This window comes from Oryzias melastigma, linkage group LG18, assembly GCF_002922805.2.
Source record: "Oryzias melastigma strain HK-1 linkage group LG18, ASM292280v2, whole genome shotgun sequence".
NCBI lineage: Eukaryota > Metazoa > Chordata > Actinopteri > Beloniformes > Adrianichthyidae > Oryzias > Oryzias melastigma.
This window is the reverse complement of record NC_050529.1, coordinates 6,439,924-6,463,254: the sequence shown is the minus strand read 5'-3', so window position 1 is coordinate 6,463,254 and position 23,331 is coordinate 6,439,924. Positions and strand designations below refer to the sequence as shown.

The following is a 23,331-nucleotide window of genomic DNA, read 5'->3' as shown; positions in this document are numbered from 1 at the left end:
GATCAGGCAAGGATTAGTACGATCCGATCTGGTAAGGATTAGTACAGTCCGATCATGGAAGGACCTGTACTGTCTGATTTAGTAAGGTGTAGTATGTACACTCCGATAAGGAGTAGAGTGGCACAATCCGGTAAGGAGTAGTACAGTACGATCAGGGAAGGAGTAGTACGATGCGATCTGGTAAGGATTAGTACAGTCCGATCTGGTAAGGATTAGTACAGTCCGATCATGGAAGGACCTGTACTGCCTGATTTAGTAAGGTGTAGTATGTACACTCCGATAAGGAGTAGTACGGTATAATCTGCGAAGGAGTAGTACAATACGGTCCAATCCGGTAAGGAGTAGTACAGTACGATCAGGGAAGGAGTAGTACGATGCGATCAGGTAAGGAGTAGTACAGTACGATCTGGTAAGGATTAGTACAGTCCGATCATGGAAGGACCTGTACTGCCTGATTTAGTAAGGTGTAGTATGTACAATCCGTTAAGGAGTAGTGCGGTATAATCTGCGAAGGAATAGTACAATACGGTCCAATTCGGTAAGTAGTAGTACAGTCTGATCAGGGAGGGAGTTGTACAGCTTGATTTAGTAAGGAGTAGTATTTACAATCCAATAAGGAGTAGTATGGTACGATCCAGTAAGAAGTAGTACGGTCTGGTTTTCATGAACGCACATTCAGTAGGTGGTATTCACACCGGACATGCGTGTAGTAGTCTTTTGTGTTTTTCTTTTTTTAAACTAGTGCTCTTCCACTACCTATCATTAGTAGAGGCTCAGAGTGAGAAGTCAAAGTGGTGTAACTATTAGCTCCTCCTCCGTGATTGATTTTTTAAAAATGATTGTCACTTGTGTGTTTTCAAAAGGACGCTACAGTCATGTGACCACCAAATCCGAAATCCCGATTGGTCGGTGCGATTAAGCATCAAATCGCGAGTTTGCGAGGCCGGTGTGATCCCATCAGATGTTCAGATGGGTCGACTTTCCTTGAAAAGCTCATGTAGAATCACCGATCCCTCAGCAGGAAACGGGCGAGTTTGTGTGAACGCCCCCTCCTGCGTTCAGCTGGTAGATGTGCCGTCCTTGTGTACTCCTCTCCACGTCCCGCCACGTTTCTCTTTCTCCTCTGGCTTCACGTCCTCTGCTCCGCCTCTCCCCTCTGTCGGTGGGAGTGAATGATGAGGAGGAGAGCCGGTTCATCCGTCAGCGCCGGTGTTGTGTACGTGTGTGTGAGGGCGCCCGTCCATATGTGTGTCATGTGGCGCCGGGCCGCCGCCCCCTCCATGTCAAAGGGATCTGTCATGTATCTGTCACAACCACAGAAGCACATGAGTGACCTAAACACACACACGTGTGCACACATGCACACACATTCACATAAAAGCACACTTACGAACATCTGTAGACACACTCATGTACACATGCATACACCCACGGATATCTGCACATGAGCATACACACAAACACACACACACGTGTATTTATAATAACACTCTCACGTGCACACTGTCTTCCTGTCTGAGCTGCATATAATCCATGAGTCATCATTCTGATTGGTTTAAGTTTAATTAAAAATAAATTTCTATTATTTCTGTTTCTGAACGTAAAACCTCTTTAATATCACTGATGGTCTATGAACCAGTATTTACGATTTTTAACTTTTAATTTTCATATTTTTGTAGTTTCAAAGTTTTATGTTTACATTTTGTAGTTTGTAGTTTTTTCTTTACTTTTTTCTTAATTTTCTTCTACTTCTATTGTCTTTATTTCTTTAAATCATTATCAGGTTTTTTATCATAATTTGTTTTCCCATTTCAGCTTTTTATTTGTTACTTTTTTATGCTATTCCTATTTATTTGTTTTAAAAGTATTGGAGTTCTTGACATTTTTTTTTATTTACTTTTTTTATTTTAACAATGAATTTGTCAAAAGGAGTAATATAATGATTGTGTTTTTTCAGAGCTATTAAGGCAAATTAAACAGTCAGAACAACTGATTTTTATTAAAAATTTTCTCCAAATTTGTCCACAAATATTCTAACTTTCAACTGGAGTAAAACTAACATTCATAACGAGCAGGGACACCCCCTGCTGGACACATCAGGAACTGCAGCCATGATGCTGAGCGTCTTTTCATTTTTTCCAGGAGGGGGACGCAGCTGCCGCTCTCCGGGATCGTTTAGTGCTTTGGGTAAACAGGTGGAAGACCTTTGCTTAGCTTTTAGAAAGAGACGGCAGTCGTGTGTGCCGACAGATGTGCGTCCGTCCCGTGTGTGTGTCTGCTCTGAGACCAGACTTTGCAGTTTCTCCATCACTTTTCAACCCTGTTAGGAGGTCCTGGTATAATTGGACGTGGCGAATGGGTCGAGTGCTTCGGTTTGCAGAAGTGACCGCCGTTCTGCATGCAACCAAGCGTGCAAACAGGCTCTTTGTTTCAGTCAGCAGATCTTTGCTGAGTAAAGCAAAGTCCCATTGCATTAAATATTAAAAGTGCGTTCAGCCGAGGGAATTCAGAGAGCTCGTTTCCCCCAAACGGAGATCAGGGAGCGGAGCTCTCTCATTTCCGTAGCAAATTCTGTTTATTTTCTGTCAGCGGCGCCGCAGACTCCTCCTCTATACGAGATGACGAATGAGCGCGGAGCTGGCCGTTAAACTTCATCTTGAATTATCTCAAGTTGGAGAGGGCCGGACGTCTTGATGGTGATGAAACAGCGTTAAATGACAGCGACCTGCAGATTAATGGGGCGGATTAGAAGGGTCATATTGGCTCAAAGACTTTGCCGGGTCGCTCAGAGGGATGCCTTTAAAACTTACAATATGTCCTTTTTGTGTCTGTTGTCATTGAGTATCAGCTCACTCCAACAGTGAAGAACATGCAGAAAGGATTTGAGGTGATAGGATGTGCTAACGGGGGATGGGGAGGGTAAAGAGGGGGATGGGTTTCATGCTACAAAAGTACAAGCTTTATTTATCAATAAAGTTTGATTTTAATGTTTTCTTAGTAGCAACTAGCGACAAATCTGGCAAATGTTCCTGGTATTTATTTATTTTTTGGTGTTTAAACCACGGATTGTATATAAGAACCGAGTGACTCCTCCCCCCTCACGTTCCAAACAGGAAGTACCAGCAAAATCCCATAAACCTCTTTAGAAAAATAAACAGCTATTACTCTAACGTTCTTGCTCTGATACTATTTTATTAACATGTTCTTGATAATCCTCATTTTTTTCATGCGATATTTTCTGCAGTTTTTCAAGTTATAAACTGGCCAATCAGCTTCCATTCCACAAAGTAGGTGGAGCCTATTGGCTCCCCACGTACAACGTTCAAAGTGTTCCACAACTTTTTTGTAGCCTGCTTTGAGCTGGTAGATGTGTGGACTTCCTTAAAGCTCACTCCTGATTGGTGAGAGTGGTTGCCATAGCAATGAGCGACACATTCTCATTCCCAACTTGTCATTTTTTGACGTGCTAGCTGTTCCAATTAAATCAAGGCTTCCCAACATTTGAGTCCAGCACCTGTACCGAATCTGGTACTAGTACCAATCTGTGTGCCCTAACCCTAGCTCAAACTGGGCTAGGATTAGGGTACCGGTACTGGCCTTGTCCGGTACCGGTACCCTAACCCTAACTGGAACTCGGTACCATACGGAGATTGTTAGGGTACAGCCAGTACCGGTATCCTAACCCTAGCCCAGCCTGGAACAGATACCCTAACCCTAATTGTAACCCAGTTCCGGATGCCGATTGGAACCGGACGCTGTACTTGTTCCAAACTGGGCTTTGGTTAAGGTCCCGGTACTGCCCTCGCCCCGTACCAGTACTCTAACCAATCTACGTCTGGTACCGGGTTAAAGTTAGGGTTGGGGTACTGGTACCAGACACGGCCAGTACCGGTACCCTAACCCTAACTGTAACTCGGTACCAGACGGAGATTGTTAGGGTACAGCCAGTACCGGTACCCTAACCCTAGCCCAGTCTGGAACAGATACCCTAACCCTAATTGTAACCCAGTACCGGATGCTGATTGGAACCGGACGCTGCACTTGTTCCAAACTGGGCTTTGGCTAAGGTCCCGGTACTGGCCTCACCCGGTACCAGTACTCTAACCAATCTACGTCTGGTACCGGGTTACAGTTAGGGTTGGGGTACTGGTACCTGACACGGCCAGTACTGGTACCCTAACCCTAGCCCAGTCTGGAACCGATGCCCTAACCCTAATTGCAACCCGGTACCAGATGCAGGGTACCGAACGCTGTATTTGTTCTGGACTGGGCTAGAGTTAGGGTACCGGTATTGCAGCCAACAAAACAACCCTGATTTAATTTGAACAGCCAGCTCGTCAAAGTATGACCAGTTGGGGATACCCAAAACGTCAAGAAGTGACGTGGAGGGCTCCTTAGCCGTGCGTCAAAATGAGACGACTTAGGAATAGGAATGTCTGGCTCCAACATGGCGCCGTCCATACAGGAAAAAAATGGTTTTATTGAGTTAGAGCCAGAAGAAAACCATTTTCTTTTACGTCACCCCCATTTAGTCCAGTTCTCTCAGTTTTAATTAAAAAACATTCAGAAGCTTCCATAATTGGCCAGTACAGGTCCAGTATAGGGTCGCGGACCAGACTGGTACCCTACCCTTAACCCAGAATCAGTGTCCATTACTATCTGGTACCGCGTCCCAAAGCTTGGGGACCCCTGATTAGCATACAAATGTTTCCCCTGTGTGTGGCCTGGTATCAAGCAGCATTTGGACCGGTACTGGTTCGTGGCTCCGAGGTTGGAGACCCCTGGTTTGATGTCAAAAAACAAGTTGAGGACACCCAAAACGTCCAAAAGTGACCCGGAGGGGTTCTTAACCAAACGTCAACATGTGAGGGGTTGGAAGTGAGAATGTGTTGAGCATTTTAGTCAAACATTTTGGTCGAACTTAGTCATTTCATTTTTTTTTTGCCTCAATTTGAGTCCAAACATGAATAAGACAAAGATGAAGACTTTTTAATGTTTTTTTATACTCATAGTTTTTTGAAAGTGCGTAGTTTAGTGACGTCATTTTTGTATTATGGCTTGAAAAATGAAGGAAATATTTTTGTAAATCATAGCTAGACTTAATATTTCGGGTTTAGTGAGAAACTCAAGATCTGAGAAGCAAACTTGAGGATCTGCATACTAGATAATATTTTGCTTAAATGTTAGAAAAAGATATTTATCTGACATACTTTTGTGGATTTTATGAGCTTAAACCCCAATTTATGTCAAAATAAATACTTGAATCTTTTAAGAATGTTTAATTTTTTTAATTCATTCTAAATTCTTGGAAAAAGTTGGTCATTGTGTTTTTACTTCCTCCCAACACTTAATTCCAGGTTTCTACCTGCCTTTAGTTGCAGTAAATTTGATTTTTTTTTTGTTCGTTTATCAGTTTAGAACTGAAGGAAACCCTCGTTTTCATGTATCTGGATGGTTCTCCATGTGGGTTCTCTCCATAAATTCAAACTATGACTTTTTAATTCCTTATCAACATCGTCTACATCTGCATTAATAGTCTCATTAATCCTTGAAATTAGCCTCAAACTGCCATTTTATGACGGTGGCCTCATTTGAAGGCAATAACAGTAATGGTTTTTACATCATTCAAGAAAATCTACGAGAGCCGTGTAAACGTGTTCATTGAGAAACAAATGTCCGACACTTTCTGCTCTCTATAAAGGTCAAAAGAATCCAAAATGTGTTTGAAAGTCCTCGATGTTTGGAGTTATTTCCTCTGGTTTCAGGTGTTAATTGTATTTTAGTCAGATAAAAGTTTTTACTGGTGATGTAGAAAGCTGGTCATAGTGTGGAAAAGCCTAATTGAATTTTACGTTAAGTAATCTTCCTTTATTTGGAGAGTTTAAACACGTTGATCTACAGCATGAAGATCCATTGATGGCCGTCCGATTAGACCTTTGAGTTTCCTGCTGTGATTACAGAAGAAAAATGAATAGCGGCTCAATTGAACGTTCACGTAGTTAAACAGCAGATTAGCTTGTTTATGGGCGCTATAATGAAGATGAGCTGAAGAAGGAAATGAAGAAGATCCAGAAGTCGGGGAGGAAGAAGAGTGAGGAAGGCAGAAGGAAAAGGGCCTTATTCAGGAGATTTTGGCTCACCCGTCACATCAAGGCTCCAAATCAATCCTGCAAATTGGTTTGTTCCCGACAAGGTTACCAAATGACGGAGGAAAGGAGGGAAGGAAATGAAGAGGAGAGGCGGAGTATGACGGTGAAGGATGTCGTGCTGTTGGTGTCTGTGCACGGTAAAGGCCAACAGCGTGATCACTTCACTGTGAAGAGGGTGACAGATCCAGGATGACGGCTGTTTGTTACCAAACTGCTTGAGTTTTTTCTTACAGTAGACCAATTCCTGGTCTATTCTCCATCTTCCTGATCAATGTACATGTCATTGTTGTTGTCACCAACTTGTATTCATCTTGTCTCACAGCAGATGTTCCAGTATTTTTAGTGTGACTGTTAACTTCCTACTCGCTTGCTGTTGGATTTACAAAACAAAGCTTTTGACTTTTTGACTTCGTCCATCTTTTTTCTGCCATTGCAGCTACTAATGCATCCTTTTTGTCTTGTGACGGCTGTTCCAGTGTTTTGAGTATTTTTTTTCCCATCCTGCGTTTCTCCTTTCAAGTTAACAAAACTAATATTCTTTGTCTTAACGAATCTTTACGTTTTGTCCGTACTTTTTTTGCCATTGCAGCAACTAAACACATCCTTTTTGTCTTATAACAAATGTTTCAGTATTTTCAGTTTCTATTTTCTTCCCGTTCACTTTGTTTTGGATTTACAAAGCAAGCAATAACAAGCAAATATTTTTTGTCTTCACAAATTTTTAGGTTTTGTCCATATTTTTCCTGCCATTGCAGGAACTAAACACAACCTTTCTGTCTTGTAACAGATGTTTCAGTATTTTCAGTGTGTCTGTACACTCTTTCTGTTTTACCAAAGTAATATTTTTTATTTTTATTTTTTTTCTATGTTCATCATAGATACACTTTAAGTGTTAGACAGAATGTCAAAACAATAATCTAGCAAATCATATTGATTTTTACAGAATTCATTTCTATGATAGCTCAGAAAATACGAATTCTGACCTTCACATACATTTTACTACTTCTTCAATAAACTCCAAAATCCTCCACTCCTTATCTGTTTTCATGTCACCCTTAAACAGTCAAATTGAAACTTCTCCACCAAGACCAAGAGCTGTCAAAGGACACCTGTCGACCTGAACAGGACTGGAATGAAACAATCTACAAGAAGGGATCGACTGTTGGAGAAATTATTGGAAAATATAAAGAAAAAATACAAAACCACTGACAGTCTCGACTGACAAGAAACTGCTTTTTAGCGACACCTTTGGCTGTAAACTGGTGCTTAAAAAAACGTTGATCTGCAGGTCGTCCTGCTCTGGATCAACCTGTAGGAACATCCAGGAACAGATCACATCCCTTCCACACTCACCTGGTTCGTCTATTTGTGTCTTGCAGGAACACTTCACTCCAGAGTGTAAGTTCAAGGAGTGTGTGTTCGAAAACTACTACGTCACGTACTCGTCCATCCTGTACAGACAGACCCAGTCGGGGCGGGCCTGGTACATCGGCATCAACCGGGACGGACAAGTCATGAAGGGGAACCGGGTCAAAAAGACCAAGGGTGCTGCTCACTTCCTGCCCAAACTGATTGAAGGTACTGCCGACCAACAGCACAGACGATACTATCGTTTAAATAAATCACAGGAAGGGGCTGCTGCACAACTTTACGGAGAATTCTCTCTGCTTTTATTTTTAGATTTAGAGAGAATTTCTTTATTTTTAACAACACATTGTGAGATCTTACAACAGAGTTTTAGGTCCACCATCAAAATAAAAGAGTATGAATTTATGAAACTGAAGTCAGAAAATTATGAGAACAAAGTCATAATAAACGTCAAATGTTTATGAGAAATAAAATCGTAAACTAATGACAATAAAGTCGGATAGTTATGAAAGAAATAAGACTAATTTCACAAGAATGAAGTCAGACATTTATGAAAAAAAATCATAATATTATAAGAACAAGGTCAGACATTTATGAAAAAAAAGATTCATTTTATGAGAATAAAGAGAGACATTTATGACAGATAAAATTTTATTTTATGTGAATAGTCACATATTTATAAAAAAAAAAAATCGTAACTTTAAGGGAATAAAGTCCTTAAAGTCCCTTAAGTATTTGAAAAATAAAATCATAATGTAATGAGAATAAAGTTAGACATTTATGAGATAATCAATTTCATTTTTTGAGAATAAAGTAGTAATTTTATGAGAAAAAAAATCAAATATTTTTGAGGTAAAGAATTTAAGTTTTATGAGAATAAAGTTGTAATTTTACAATAATAAAATCAGACATTTATGAGAAAAAAATAGTAAATTTAAGGGAATAAAGATAGAAAGTTTGACATTTATGAGAGAAAACTCATCATTTTTTGAGAATAAAGTTGTAATTTTACAATAATAAAGTCAGATTTTTATGAAAAATAAAATTGTAATTTTACAAAAACAAAGTCAGACATTCATGAAAGAAAATTTGTCATTTTTAGTGAATACAGTTGTAATTTTACGAGAATAAAATCAGATTTCTATGAGAAATAAATGTGTAATTTTATGAGAATATAGTAAAACAATAATTAGAAAAAATTTTGTCATTTTTATGTGGAGAAAGTTTTAATTTTACAATAATAAAGGGAGACATTTATGAGAAATAAAAGCGCAATTTAACGAGTATAAAGTCAGACATTTTTGAGAAAAATGTATCATTTTATGAGAATAAATGAAAAAATATTTAAAATGTATAATTTTATGAGAGGAAAAAAGTGATATAACTAAAAACAGGTCATATTTTTACAAGGATAAAGTCAGACATTTATGAGAAAAAAGTAAAAAATTTATGAGAATAAATTAATAAATTACAAGACGATGAACAATAAACTTGTAAAATAGTGAAGTTAAAGTCATAATTTAACAGGGAAATAGATTTTCTGGCTTGAAACGAACAAATAATCGTGAACAAATATCGTATGACGTCCTCTTTTGTCTCTCTTCCACCCCCTAGTGGCCATGTACAGGGAGCCGTCTCTGCATGACGTCGCTGAACAGAGTCCGCCCAGGAAAACGCCCAAGACCTCCAGCGATTCACCAGTGCTTCACGACGACAAGAAGGACCCTCAGTCTAAAACCAAAACCTCCTCCTCCTAGCGCTGAGAGACTGGAGCAGCAGACGCTACGGGCCGACCGACGCCTGACGGAGGCTGTTTGGTGGGGGGGCTCCTACCCCAACCTGCTGCTTATAACACGAACACGTTGGAGGAAAAGTAGCAGGTTCAGGAGGCGGGATCTTCCCAGACCCCGCCCACGCCAGCCCTTCATCCTCTCTGTGGTGTGGGGTGTTAAAGCAATAACTCCGTGATGAGGTGAAGAGTGGCCGAGCACTGAGCGAGCATGCCACCGCCGCCTGATTCAGATCGGTGACATCCTTCGAGTTAACCAAATATCCCGTGAAGGTCTTTGTGGTCTTACTGCGACTGGTGCAGAGAGGAGACTCGTCCCTCTGCAGCACATTCTTCTTCTTTTTTTTCCCCTGAGGGGTTTTATGCTAATGTTAGCTTGAAACAGAGCCATGCTAATGCGAGGCTGTCGCACAAACCCTTGCAGGTTTCAGTTGTGCAGAGCCATCTGCTCAGTCCACATCTTGTGTCAGCAGTTTCTCCTGCGATGGCCTGAATCCCCGTCAGCCGGGCTCGTTTGTTTATGCGTGTGTGTGTGAGGTTCCCTTTTCCGTATATTCACCTTTGATTAGTTTGTGACATGGACTCAATTTTCCACTCGGCAGCACAAGGAAACCCCTCCCGTCCCCTCGGCGCGGGTAATGGAGTCGGGGCCCGATCAGAGTCTTTCAACCCTTAAACGAGCTCCCCAGGCGCCCCTCAGAACCGCGCGCTGACATTTGCACGCGCACCGTCCGCGCACACTCCATTACCTGCGTGTCCGGAAATCCTGACGTTGACGGTCAGACGCGATGACGGCTCTGCCCGTTTGTTGCCGAGCTTTCTTCACTGTGGCCAATCATGCGTTGCACAAACCCTCAAGGGCCAGCTCGCCATCTGCAGACGCTCCTCCTTTCACCTTGGTACAGCGCTGATAAATCACCAGAATATCACCTCGAACGGCTGTGGGTCTCCAAACTACTTGAGAAATCAAAACTTCAGAAATCTATATTTGCTGTAATTTAAAGCTTGAACAAAAGCCTGAGGGCGTGTGAGAGCCCGGATTCCTGGTCCAATTTGCAAAAACAACATTAGGTATGTTATAAAGTCATGCATCAAAGTGTCACCACAAAACATCCTTTTGGAAATACTCTTAAAAGTTGCCAAAAGTCTTGACTTTTCTTTCAGAAAGGTCTATTCTTATTCAATGACGGCTGCACCACTGTGTATTAAACTGCATTAATACTTTGAACAAAATGTATTCATGCATCAGTAACCATTTGCTTTCTTCCACTGTGATGTCCCTTTGGTTTGTGGGGTTTCAACACCAGCGAACGCGCTTTAAAATGAGATATTTGTGATGTATGCGAGGACTTTTATAAGGCGTTAAGTAGGAGAGTTGAGGCCCAGATGCAGAGACGTGAACAGAATCCAACCCCTAGAGCAGGGGGGACCACATTTTTTTGCTGAAAGGAAAACCTGGTCCATGGGCCAAATGAAAACAGCGAACTGGGATTCTAATGAGACGTGGTCTTTTGACTTCAGCCATTTTGGCTAGTTAAAGAAGGCCGCAAAAAGCATAAAAAATGACCGTGAAGGTTCTTGGGAATTTCTAACACACAAAAAGCCCAGGACTGACTAACTTGTGGGGTTATTTCACCTCATAGCTGTAGGGAAAGAAAGTGCTAACCTGGAGGCCGGAAGTATATTACAGCTGTAGAGTTTTAGAAAACACCATAGAGAATCAATGGGAAACGTGTAACAACAAAGGATAACCTTTGGCGGGCCAAATTTGGTCCACGGGCCACACTTTGGACACCCATGAATGCTGAATAGTAATCGGTCAGAGCGGTCCCTCCGATGGGTCCTCTGTTCAGGCTTCTTCTTCACTCTAAACTATGCAAAGCTTCAGAAGGACTATTTGTGTTCAGAATGGTAAAAAACAACGTATCGTAACGACTTAAGGACATCAGGTTTCACAATATCTGAAAGATGTTCTGCCCATCTTTTTCTTTGTCTTTCCTATAGACTGTAATGGTTTTCTACAAAGTTGATTGAGATGTTGCCACACTTTTTGGAACTCAACGTTTATCAATGTGTTGATGGTGAAAATCTCATCACCATGGACCGTAAATGAGAGTCATAAACGATGGTTTACTTGCGACCAAATTAACTAAATTTAGTCGCCACTTTTTGGAGATATGGATGCCGCCATGATGTAGCCAGACATTATTAATGACCAGCGATTGGTCCAAATCAGTCGGAGTCAAAGCTTCTATGACAACCAATCTCTTGAAATCAGTCCACTGAAAGTTTTGACCCAATTGGACCACGGTATTCCACATGCAGTAAATAACTCTCACAATATAAAATACATTTTTTAAAGAAATTAAGATTATCAAGGATATATAAATATATATTTAAAAAGCACCAGAGCAACATTAGTTATTCTGACAACTTGAATGACTGACACAGCCCAATGGGACAGGGCAGAACGTCTCAAAATATGCTACAATTGGGGTCAAACTCCGCTTTTTGGGGGGTTTTATGCTAGGCTAACCTGGAAATTAGAATGAAAGTTGCCAGATTTTGGTCAAAAATGGGAGCAATCTGGAATTTTGCAAATTACAAAAGTCCTCAGCTGAGTTGGTGCTTTCTTCTCTAAACCAACAACAGTGATCTTACAGCAGTCATGTTAGTATATATAGTGAGGAGTGAGAGTCGTGTTTGCTCAGGGATAGAGATGAGACAACAACAGGAAAGACGAGATAAAGGTGTTTTCTATCTGAAGAGTCGCTCTCACTTGTCCTGTGAATAATCCTCTGATCCTACTCGGTTGTAAATAATAACAGCTGATAACCCGATCAGGAGCGACTCCCTCCGCCCAAAGAAAAGAGTCAGAGACTTCCAGAATGCAAGAATGAGAAGAAAAACCAAACGTGGGGGTTCAACACGATCGCCATTTCGTTGTGTGCTCAATCAAACTCAACATTCACACATAAGAGCTTCAATTAAACCGTCAAATGGACTCTCGGCTCGGCGTGTTTGACCAGCCGAGGAGATCCAGAACAGCGTTTAGCCGCCATTTGCAAAAGTAATTACTCAAATGTTTAATTAAAGGAGGACCGGACACTGTCGGCTGGGACGATGGGAGGAATTCAGCAAACGTGACACATACTTTTAAATTTAAGGGCTGGGAAAATCCACGTTGCAACACATATTTTTTACTAAGTATCTGTCATGATTGTTGCTTTTTTCAGGTTTTAACCAGGTTGTGAGGAAAACAGGAAGCGTTAAGGGCTAAAGCTTTAGTGAATGTAAGGGACCTAAGACGTTTCGATTAAAAAAGGAAAATACGTTCACATTAAATGACAAATGACTCATTTCACTTTTTGTTCCAACTATTATCGTAGTGCAGCATGAAATCTCCTTTACTGGTTTAAAAAAAACAATAAAGACTCAGAAAACAGTCGAGCATGAGCTGATCTATCTGCAGTGCTTCTACAGTCATTGCATTGCTGCCTTTAACTTGATTTTAAAGCAGCAGTTTTATGGAAGAAGGCCCTTTAGGAGGGATTTAGTCCTGCACAAGAACATTTCAAGAATGACATTTCATAAGTCTTAGTCACATGCGCCGCTACGGGGGTTGACCCATACGAGTGCTGTGAGTTTTTTGGTTGTCCAGGCCAGCAGAGAGTCGTAGAGAAAAGGGAACACAGGTGTGTTTTGCAGTTCTTGTTGTGGCCTTAAGGGATGTCAAGAGAGTGATACCATTGTCTTGCATGTGGTTCATGTATCATGAAGTATTTGTAAGGATAATACAAGTTGAACGTAGTCATGGCGTACAGGTGATACTGTCATACGATGCCTTTATGCCGCTCTCTAGTCGTTAGAGAGGTATGAGAATTGTGGTGTGTGGGTGATACGCAAGTCTCCCGTAGGACGCCAACACAAGCTACACTCTGATTGTCTAAGATCCTCATTTTGCGAATTGGGCAGGATTTGGTAGGGTAAGGCAAACATCTCACCTACTTCATCCTGACTCACCCTTACCTGTGTTACAGCGCAACACAATCTCACTCACATATTGATGTTTGGCTGTCCCAAAGTCAACGTTTTTTTTGACGTGTTGATTGTACCTAAAATCAAGGGTCCACAACCCTCAGGACATGTTACCGGATGCAGTACCAGGTACGCTCTGGTCCTTGGGACGCGTCCAGTACCGGTACTGTAATCTGAACCCTTTATTGGTTCGCGTACAGTTCGCGCCTGCGCCTGGTAGCCCGTCTGATACCGGTTTGGGTTGAGTACCGCATCTGGTTCGGTGTTGGGTTAGGGTACCGGTACCGGGTTTAGGTACCGGTGCCGCACGCAGACTGGTCCTTGGGACACAGTTGGTATGTGGTACCAGATGCATTACTGTACATGAACCAGTACGAGGTTAGGGTACTGGTGCACTCTGTGTACTGATACTAGACCGGTTCTGGTTAGCGGTCTGGAGGTTGGGGATCTGTGATTTATTGGGAACAGCTAGTACGCCAAAAAACAAAGAGTTAGGGACACCCAAAACATCAAAAATTGACGAGGACGGGCCCTTAGCCAAATGTCAACATGTGAGAATGGTTTTGTATATCACCAGATTTACACCTATTCATCTGTTGCATGTCTCCGGTCAGCATGCCTCATGAACATCAGTTCATATCTTCTCTGTTGCGTCCCTGGTCTGTTACCCCCCTCTCCCTTGGTTTCTCGAAAAGTAGTTCGTCCCACTTGGCATCTGAACCTTTGGTAATCCTTTTTAACACCCTGTCATTCTCACTGAGTCGATGTAAAATGCACGTTTTGTGTCATAAATTATGTTGTGTTTTCGTACCTCAAAAGTTAAACTTTTGTCATCCATGGCAAAAATGGATGCCAGTGTTATCCGGGGGGTTAACGTGTGCTATCACGAGGGCACGTCACCTAAAAGACGAGATAAAATTCTAGACATTTTTATTTTGTAACTCACACCTGTTTTCTTGATTCTCCAACTTTCCAACGATCGACTGAGTCACTGAAATAGAATTTCTGCTTAAAGCTTGTGTTGGGTTACTGAGGGACGAATTTTAGACGCAGACATGACATACCGTTGGATAACAAACGCCTATTTTTTGTGTCAACGCAAATGGACCATTGGAAATCAGGCTTAAGTGTTCTACGACCCGTCACTCGCAGAAGTGAAAAAAATATATCAAGAATTTGGCTCTACGGTTTCACCACCTTGAAATGTCTTGCGTACCACCTGTGTACCCCGTAAGGACAATTGTGACTAAGGCTTTACCGGTATTCATCCTACAGTTTTGTGCATGGATTCAAGGTTGAGGACAATCCATTAAGGACGCTCTTTTTTTATTCAGACTGTTGATGGAGCTCGTTTATTAATGGAGTTTATTTATTTCTATTCTGATGAGTTTTTGCAGAATTTAAAGAACTATTTACGATCAGATTTATTCTGAAATCTTGTTATTTTGGGTCCGTTAAAGGATTTCAAGTGGAAATCTGGGTTACTGAATTATTTACCAGGATTGCTAAGTTTTCAGGATCACCTGTTTTTAGGTTTTATTTTTTTAAAGAGAAGTAGCAAATTAACTTTTTTTTAGCTCTGGTTGATTCAACTTCAAAGATTTTTCCCGAGTTACCTGATTGTAAAGTTTACCGTTTGTCTCGACGATTGATTGGCGCGGCTGAATTTACCGCTCCCCGCTGACGAGCCCCTCCGGCATCGGGCCCTAGCCGTTAAAAACGCCGGCCCCCTCTGGAGTATTTTGGCGCGGGCGTTCCTTTGGATATCGAAGGGGAGTAAATGATGTGTATCTGATTCGGCTGCACTCTGAATGCACACCTCTCCCCCCGGGGACTCCCTTCACTCCGGTTTTTTCTGGAGTCAGGGCCCCTCCCCCTGCTTACTGAGCAAGTTACAGCTGCAGCGTGGGGGAGGGGTCACATAAGGCTGTGAGAGGGGGAGGAGAGGCGGTAGTCACATGACTCTGTGTAGCTAACGCGTCTCTTTGAAGTTTTGTTTACTTCCCGTGAACCCGGCAGACATCCCATCTATCAGCTTTGGTCTGTGACCGTTGTGTCTCCGTCACTAAATATCTGTGTGTGTGTCGAGTGTAAAGGCAGGACGTAGATTAAAAAAAACAAAAACGAAGGATAAATCGGAGGCCGAATCGATGAGCGCGTGTCCTTGGACAGAAAGCAATAAACTTCATTAACAAGGTGCTGTCGGGGAAAAGAGAAGGCTTTTTATTTTTCTAACTCCGTGCCCTTTTGGTTGTGAGCTGGCTGTTTTACTTTGAGGTGGAGTCCCTCCACCCACATCTGCAATGCAGCAGAAAACACACAAAAAAAGGGGGAGGAAGAAAGAAAGGAAGCGAGGGGCTCACGTGAGGACTTCCCCCAGACAGATTTATTCATTTCTTTAAATGACGCCGCTAAGCAGAGAGTTTGTGAGGCCTTATCCATCTCATTAACTCCACCCTTAAGATTGTCAGAAAGACATCTGCAGGAAGGTCTGTAACACTTTGACGCAATAAAAGTACTTTATTTTCAGCCAGCACATACTGGGGTTTGGAGTATTTTTAGAGGATATAATGTGAATATATTGAAAGAGTTTAAGACACTGTGATCCTCTGTTTGGGAACTACGTGTTTTGGTTAGTTTGGTTAGCAGATGCAGAACTAAAGACCCACTCTGATAGAAAATTGTGTTTTTTAAACATGTTTTGTGGCATTTTTTTTCATGATAGTCGACAAAAATTGCATTTCTCAGTATTTCTTATTAAAATTGTTGTGAATCAGAAACAGACGATAAAATGCAGCTTGAAAAAGATTGTATTTGTGATGTAAAAAATAAACTGGGCGGGGCTACAAGCTCCATGCCCCGCCCCATTTTGATGTTTCCGCTTACAGAGGAGAAAATTCATGAACGTCTTTGTTTTCTTCGTCTAACTCTGATATTGCTCGCCATTTCTCTTCCACCACTAATGTTAGCTTGCGGTTTTGAGGTGCTGTAAGCTAGCAGATGGATTATGGGAAATTACATGAAACCTTAAAAACACCAGAAGCTTGGCAATAAAAATGTGTTTTAAGAAGTATTTTTTTTTAAAATATGTAATTGAGAAACCACTGAGAACACTTTGAAAATAGATCAAAAGATCATCAGCGTGGGTCTTTACGTTCTTCGGGAGCTTTCACACGAGCAATGCTTGGACCTTTTTGGTTTAAATGGTAGCGGGAACATTTGTAGGTCAATTGGTGTCTCTAAAGCCTCGTTTCCACTGAGTGGTCCGGTCCAGTCTGGTCCAGTATTTTGAGCATTTCCGTTACAAAATGGACCCGTTAAACAGTATCGACCCGTATTTCTTGGGTGCCTCCATTGGTTGTAGGTCCATTGAAAACAGAACGGTTGGGGCGGAGCCACTGTAGCTACCTATTGATTGGCAGAAAGTGATGACGACATTAGCCTCATTTAAGCTAACGTTAGTAAGCATTTGGATTTTTCTGGTTTTCTGTGTCGTCTTTGTGTAACAAAACTAGATTGAAAATGTCTGAAAACAACAACAAGGCCTAGTCTGTCGTGGAACTGCAAACGTTCCTTGTCATCCTCTGCAACGGTGTGACCTAGCGACATGCTAGCACGCATGCGCCGTGAAAACAAACCGCTCAGTGAGCGAGTTTTAACCGAGTCCTCACCAGAATTAACTGGACCGTACCACAAATTAAATTGACCGTAAATGTGGGTGTGTTGTTATAAAGTGGCGACCTGTCCAAGATGTATCGCCAACAGTGGCAGGGATAGGCTCCAGCATCCTTGTCACCCTGAAAGGGATTTACCAGGTTCAGAAAATGGAAAATCTCTACTTTATTTTTGGGTTGGGTGTGTCAAATTTACCAATATGTATTGGAAATAGAATGCATCTTTTTGGGGGTGGTGCAAAAAACCGAACAAAATAGAGACAACCTTCAAATTCCGTGATTTGTCCAATGACTTGTATTCTCACAACAAATGTCTTCCATTTTTTTTGAATCTGTTAAACCATTTGGTTGCCGCAATTCATCAACTTTTATTGAGTTTTGATGAGTTTTAATACCCTCCAAACTGGGCGGCCCATTCCTGGAAAAGAATTCAGGTGTGGACCAAACAGCTCAGTGTGAAAGCGCCTATTTGTCAGCATAAAAAGACGACATCTTTTGACCTTCAAGTCCTCCTCTGAGTTACATTTGGGCCCAAAGACAGCATGTGGACGGGCCCCTAAAACATACGTGTGTGTGTGAGTGTGTTTATCCTTGATTGCTCTTTTATTTAGTTAGTTTTATATCTTTAATTTCTGTTTAAATGCATGAACAAACTGTGAGTCTTCCAGAAAGGTTTGAAGGAAATCCTTGTTTAGTCTTCCAAAATGCAAAAAGAGTGCTTCCGTCTTCCACGTATCAAAGCCACAATGACACTATTTTTGTATTTTACTGGGGCAAAAAAAACTATATCTATATATCCCTCTATATAAATGTATACATGCAAACGTGGGTTTGGGGTGAAACGCCGCCCCCTGCTGCCAGCAAGGTGGAGCAACACCACCGTCTGCCATCCGACCGGGAGACCAGAGAAATCACACGGCAAAGACTGACCTGCAGACTGGAGTCGGTGGATCGCAGATGGGAGGGACTACAAGCATGCATGCGCCAAACATTTACTGGACTCTTTGGAGGAAACAGTACCCAATATTTACTCTTTGACTCCTTGGACCTCCTTTGTTTCCTTCCTCCCCGACAACTCTTACTATCCCAAACTCTTGTCTCTGCATTTGCAATATGATCTGTATTTATTTCTATAATAACTTACACAAGACAAGAGAGGCGTATTATTGAGTATAATTGAATAAAATAAACTAATATATTTGTATGATTGTACAGCTGGTGTCTGGAGACTTTTTTTATTGGTGGAGTTTCATTTCTTTGAGATGCTACACGACGAGTCAAATGAACAATGAAGACAGTGTTTCATTGCTATTTCGAGATCCTGCAGATTTCTTAGGGCGATTTTTGACAGTGCATTGTGTTCTGCATCCTGATTGGCCGTTGAAAATATCAATCAATCTCCTCCAGTCCTGTACAGATCTTGGTGAATCGACATAAATCTTCAATTGAGATCCAATCTTTGTTTTCATTCTATAATCTGAATTCTTCCCCTACGGCTTCTAACCACCAGTTGTAGGGGCTTTTGAAGCTGTAGTGGTGTCCAAAGTGCTTTTTTGTGTACGTAGGGACTAGCTTAGGGCTAGTTACCCCTGTATGTAGGAGAATCACAACAACTTAACTTTTCCATGTCTCTCCGTTTGGAGGGCTAAATGTGGGGGTAGGGAAACCTAAAACTGAACTTTGAGAGTTTGAACAGGAGAAGAAAAAGTGTGTATGGAGTTTTACAGGCTTTAAACATCTGAAATACTTGGTGGATTTCATCTATCGCAGGTTATTTCTAAAATAAATGTCCCGCACTAAAAGAAGGAACACTGTATCCAACACAAAAATAAAATTTAAAGGAGACAAAAAGTTTAAAAGTTGTTTTTTGTCATTGATTTATTCATACTTAAGAAAAATTCATTGGCTTATTTATAAAAAGTTCAATAATTATCTGTGTTGGTTTCAGTGATTGGTGGTAAAGAATTACCATCTCCATACTAATACTTTATTGAAATACACTCTTTTTGAATGCACAGATCCAGGTTTTACTCATTTGACACATTTTCTGCACCGTATTACACCAAAAGCCACAGTAGGGTTCACTATTGCATATCACATTATTTCATCCTACTGCTGAACAAACACAACAAATGGTCAAAGAAGGAAACAGTCATCAGAAGAGCCTGCAGTATCTTTCAGGGTATGAGTCACTTTCGGTTTTGTATTTAGTTTGACCAGGGATGCGACTTATACTCGGATGCAACCTAAATGTCATTATTTTTTTCATTGAATAAACCGATTTGTTTATTTTCCTAACAACCACTAGAGGGCACTGTAGGCGTGTATCAGTATTTGATATTGGCAGCAACGCAGAAGAAGAAGAGGAAGAAGTGCCGCTCAGTCTTACGCAGGGTTTGGTGTAGTTGTTCCAAAGTGACTCAGATGATGAAGAATTCAACAGTTTTGGTGATTTAAAGTGATTTAAAGAGTTATTTTACTGTAGATATCTTAATAATTGTCTTTATGTTGCACTAATATACTAAACTACTCCTATGTTTCATGAAGCTACATCAGTTACGTGAGTTAAGCATATATTGTCTTTCATTGTTATCTATCCCATTATTATGATTTCCCTTTTGAAATTTTCCCATATTTTAAATTAATTTATTCCAAAGGTGCAACTTATACATATTTCTTTCTTCTTTATTGTCCTTTTTTTGGCATCTGCTACATATAGTCTGAAAACTACGGTACTTCTACGCCAACTAACTGTTAAGTTAAATATTTTTGGGCTTTTTTCAATTTATTAAGGCTAAAATATATTTTTATTGTATTTAAATGATAAGATAAAACAATAAATGGAATAAATAAATCATGTCAGCAAATCAAAAACTTCCTCATTAACAGTTTAGTCTGTGTGTTGTAAGCAAAGGGATTTTAAACAGCCTTAAGGTGAGATTAATATAGACACAAAGTAATTAAAAGAGTCAAAAATATGTAGAATTTGTTTCATAATATAAAATACTTGTGTGTAGATTCCTAACTGTTTTGTACATTTCCTGATAAAAATCAGAAGTTTCCTGATAAAAGGTAATCAAAACGTTAAACTTCAGCAAACTAACATGTCTTTAAATGTGGAATAAAGTCGTAAATTTAAAGTCAAGAGTTTCTAGACATCACACCCCCCCCCCCCGACCACCGGGGGAAGAGTGTCTTTGACAGCGCCTGCTAGCTGTTAATAGTTAGCTTCTACTGTAATTAAATTGGCAGCAGGCCACACAGCTGTGACGGCGGACCGTAAATTAAGGTGGTTCGGATCGGCGACAAATATGTGTGGGAGCGGAGAGATGAAGGGATAAAGGAGAATAGAGGAGTTTAACTGCAGTTTTTGTTGCCTTTTTTTGGCATTTACGAAGGAGGTTTGATCCACTTAAGATAAAAACATCAAACACAGCTACATTCTTTTAAGGGTTTTAGTGGTTTTTTACAATTAAGATGAAAAAGTTTATTTTGCAAAAAAATGAGTCTGTTTTTTATATTAGAAGAAAAAGAGGAAACGCCCCAAAATGGATGAAATAAAACAGATGAGGCAGAAAAAAGAAGAATGTCTAAAAAAAGCCTTGTAAAGAATGATAGATAGACTATGAGAACAAGAAAATATGGTGTAAGACATAAGAGAAATGGATGGAGAAGAGGATGAAAGTAATAAAAAGTCCCTGAAAGCAAAGCTTAATGAAATCACTGAGGAGTTATGCCAGGAAGGGAGGAAAGAAATGACCAGAAGGAGAATGAAGAATGAATTGAGAAGGAGAGAAAGTGGAAGGAACACAAGATCATTTAGAGAAGGTAGGAAAGAAACATGAAGAAAAGGCCACGAAAACAACCGGCGCCATGGGAAGGCATAGACAGAATCTTCAACAATCTTCAAGATATTGAAAAAATCGTTGGCGTGGTCATGGCATGGCAACAGTCAGGCGGCCGTCAGGTGTCAAGGATGACATCATTACAAAATCAGGTGACTGCCGGATTGCCGGCGAGTAGCAGCTCTGATTGGACGATGTGTAAATGTCTCCGTCCATAGATACCACGCCTCCCAAGAAAGCACAATGTTCTGTCTTCTTCGTGTTCTTCTAAGCATCAACCACAATTCGTCAATCTGCAAGTCTCTGAGTCGATGTGGTGTTGTCAACGCCATGACAAGTTTTGTGTAGCATTAATGCCGTCTCTCCATTTAAACCCACGCTGGCCAGGATCACCAGATTGACGTCTGGCCCATGTCATCCCTTATCGAGCGCCTGCGCTGCAAGCATTCGTTTGCTAACAATCAGACGCTAGCAGTGGGACGGCACCATCGGGGCAAGTGGTGGCAGTCTGAGATCGGCCAATTCTTAGACGAGTTTGTGAAACTTGGAGACCCTCCTATCAGTCAATTGTCGCGCTGCCTACGTGTGTGCTACTGCCAAATATACCAATCTCACCTTTTAGGGAAACATCGTCCTGTCGTCGTAAAATTTTAACGCTTTCTGAAAAACTCCATCGACCTTCCAATTGCAAGTGTCGCTGCTCGGCCACATATTTAGGTTGCTGCGCTAAGGCATTTTGGGATATGTGACCATAGTCTAAACGAAAACGTGAAGAAATGAGGTGTAGGTGGATTGGTCCAAAACGGAGAGAACTTATAACTCAGTCGACTTGAGACTTCTGTTCCCATCACATAACTTCCTCTAGATCAACTCTTTTTTCTTTCATTGTGCTTTTAAGAAGTAAAACATGTGTAGCACCCAACAACTATTTCTTCACTTCCTTCTTGATTGTCTTCTAAAGCTATGTTCACACCGCCCTCGATAACACGTTTTCAAGCAGCCACTTTCAGTGAAAAGTCTATGTCATGGGCCCCCAAATCCAGGCCTTGAGATCCGGCCTCCTGCTGGGTCTCCCTGGGTTATCTGCTGCTGATCACCTGGATCAGGTGTGTTTATCCAGTAAGGAGCTTCAATGACAGGTTGGCTGGAAAATATGTCGGACTTTAGCCCTCGAGGCCTGGATTTGGGGAACCCTGGTGTATGTACTATCTCCCGAGACTATTGACTCACTACATCTCTCAGTCGCCCCAGTGTGTTGTCCCCTGAATCCCATTGACAATCATCCACCTGAGTCTTAACCAGCGCACAGAGTTTCTCTCAGTCCAAAGTATTGTTTTTGCCTGCATTACTGAGCATTATTATTCTGACATGACTTACTGTTTTCCACATTCTGTTCCGACTCCGTTCATTTGCCGCCTGCCCTGACCTACGCCCAACTATGATATCCAAAGTCTGATCTCTGAAACTTCTATACTTGTAATTGACCTCTGCCTACCCAACCCTGCCTTTGCTTCCCGGACTAGTGGTGTCTGACTCCTGCTCCATCAACCCATCTGCTGCACTCGGATCCAGTTGTCTGCCTGCTTGTTTGTAGCAGCGCCAACCGTTTGACAATTGATTATGGAAGAAAAATTAATAATTCCAGTTTTTGCCCCAATGACAACAAGTTTTTCAAGTATCGGAAAGAAAAAGTCTGGACCAAGATCCACAACATCGTCACCGGTGAGACATTTCGCAAACAGCCACTCCAACTGTGAGTACATGTGCTAGTATCGGATAGCGATACACTAGAGTAGCATACTCTAAGAGTCTATCTTAATCTACCGTTCCTCCACTACTTCCCTCTCTTCTTTTTCACACCTGACACTTTATACACTCTCCCCTACTTCTCTCAATCAATTCTGTCCCGCCTCCACCTGTTTATTCTATTTATGTCACTCCTTCAACCGTCCTTATCTCCTTGAGAACATCTAATCACCAATGCATAAGTCTATTCGTTCTTGTCCTGTTTGTGTTAAAAAATGAAGTTTATTTTGTATTTAAAGTTTAAAAAAAGGTCATTAAATGAGACTCTGAGAAGGTGTGAATTATGACTCAAGTCATTAGAATGGGGGCAGAGGGTTTTAGTGTTATCACTTGATGAGTTCTTCTTGATTTGTTGCCAAAGACAATAGAAGTTTGATGTTAATAAACTTGGCACACATCCCAGAATTTTATAGAAAAAATGTGGATTTCTCTAGTTCCCTTAAATGTTAAAGATTCTAAATGTTTGTGAAGTAGTCAACTTAGACTGATACGATGACATACTGTAGACATATTCATGGACTGGACTTTGACCTTGTTTAATAGAAGACCCAAACATGTGTTTCTCCATAGAAGAGCCAGAAAACTGTAAGTACATCTCTGGTCTATTCATATTGTGTCTGTGTGGCGAACCACTGTGGCCAAACTGAGGTTGACTCACAACA

General features: G+C 41.2%; 1 protein-coding gene across 2 annotated transcripts in view; it reads left to right on the top strand.

Moving 5' to 3' along the window:
- fgf11a (fibroblast growth factor 11a) overlaps positions 1-18,230 on the top strand; it is a 102,582-nt gene extending 84,352 nt beyond the window's left edge. Inside the window, exons 4-5 of one of the 2 annotated variants that reach the window (XM_024287791.2) lie at positions 7,529-7,727; positions 9,132-18,230. In XM_024287791.2, the coding sequence (XP_024143559.1) occupies positions 7,529-7,727; positions 9,132-9,274 (342 nt within the window). In that variant the 3' untranslated portion in view covers positions 9,275-18,230. Of the gene's footprint in view, positions 1-7,528; positions 8,034-9,131 lie in introns of those variants that run through there. The other variant, XM_036216643.1, reaches the window with a different exon arrangement.
- The last annotated feature ends 5,101 nt before the right edge of the window (positions 18,231-23,331 follow it).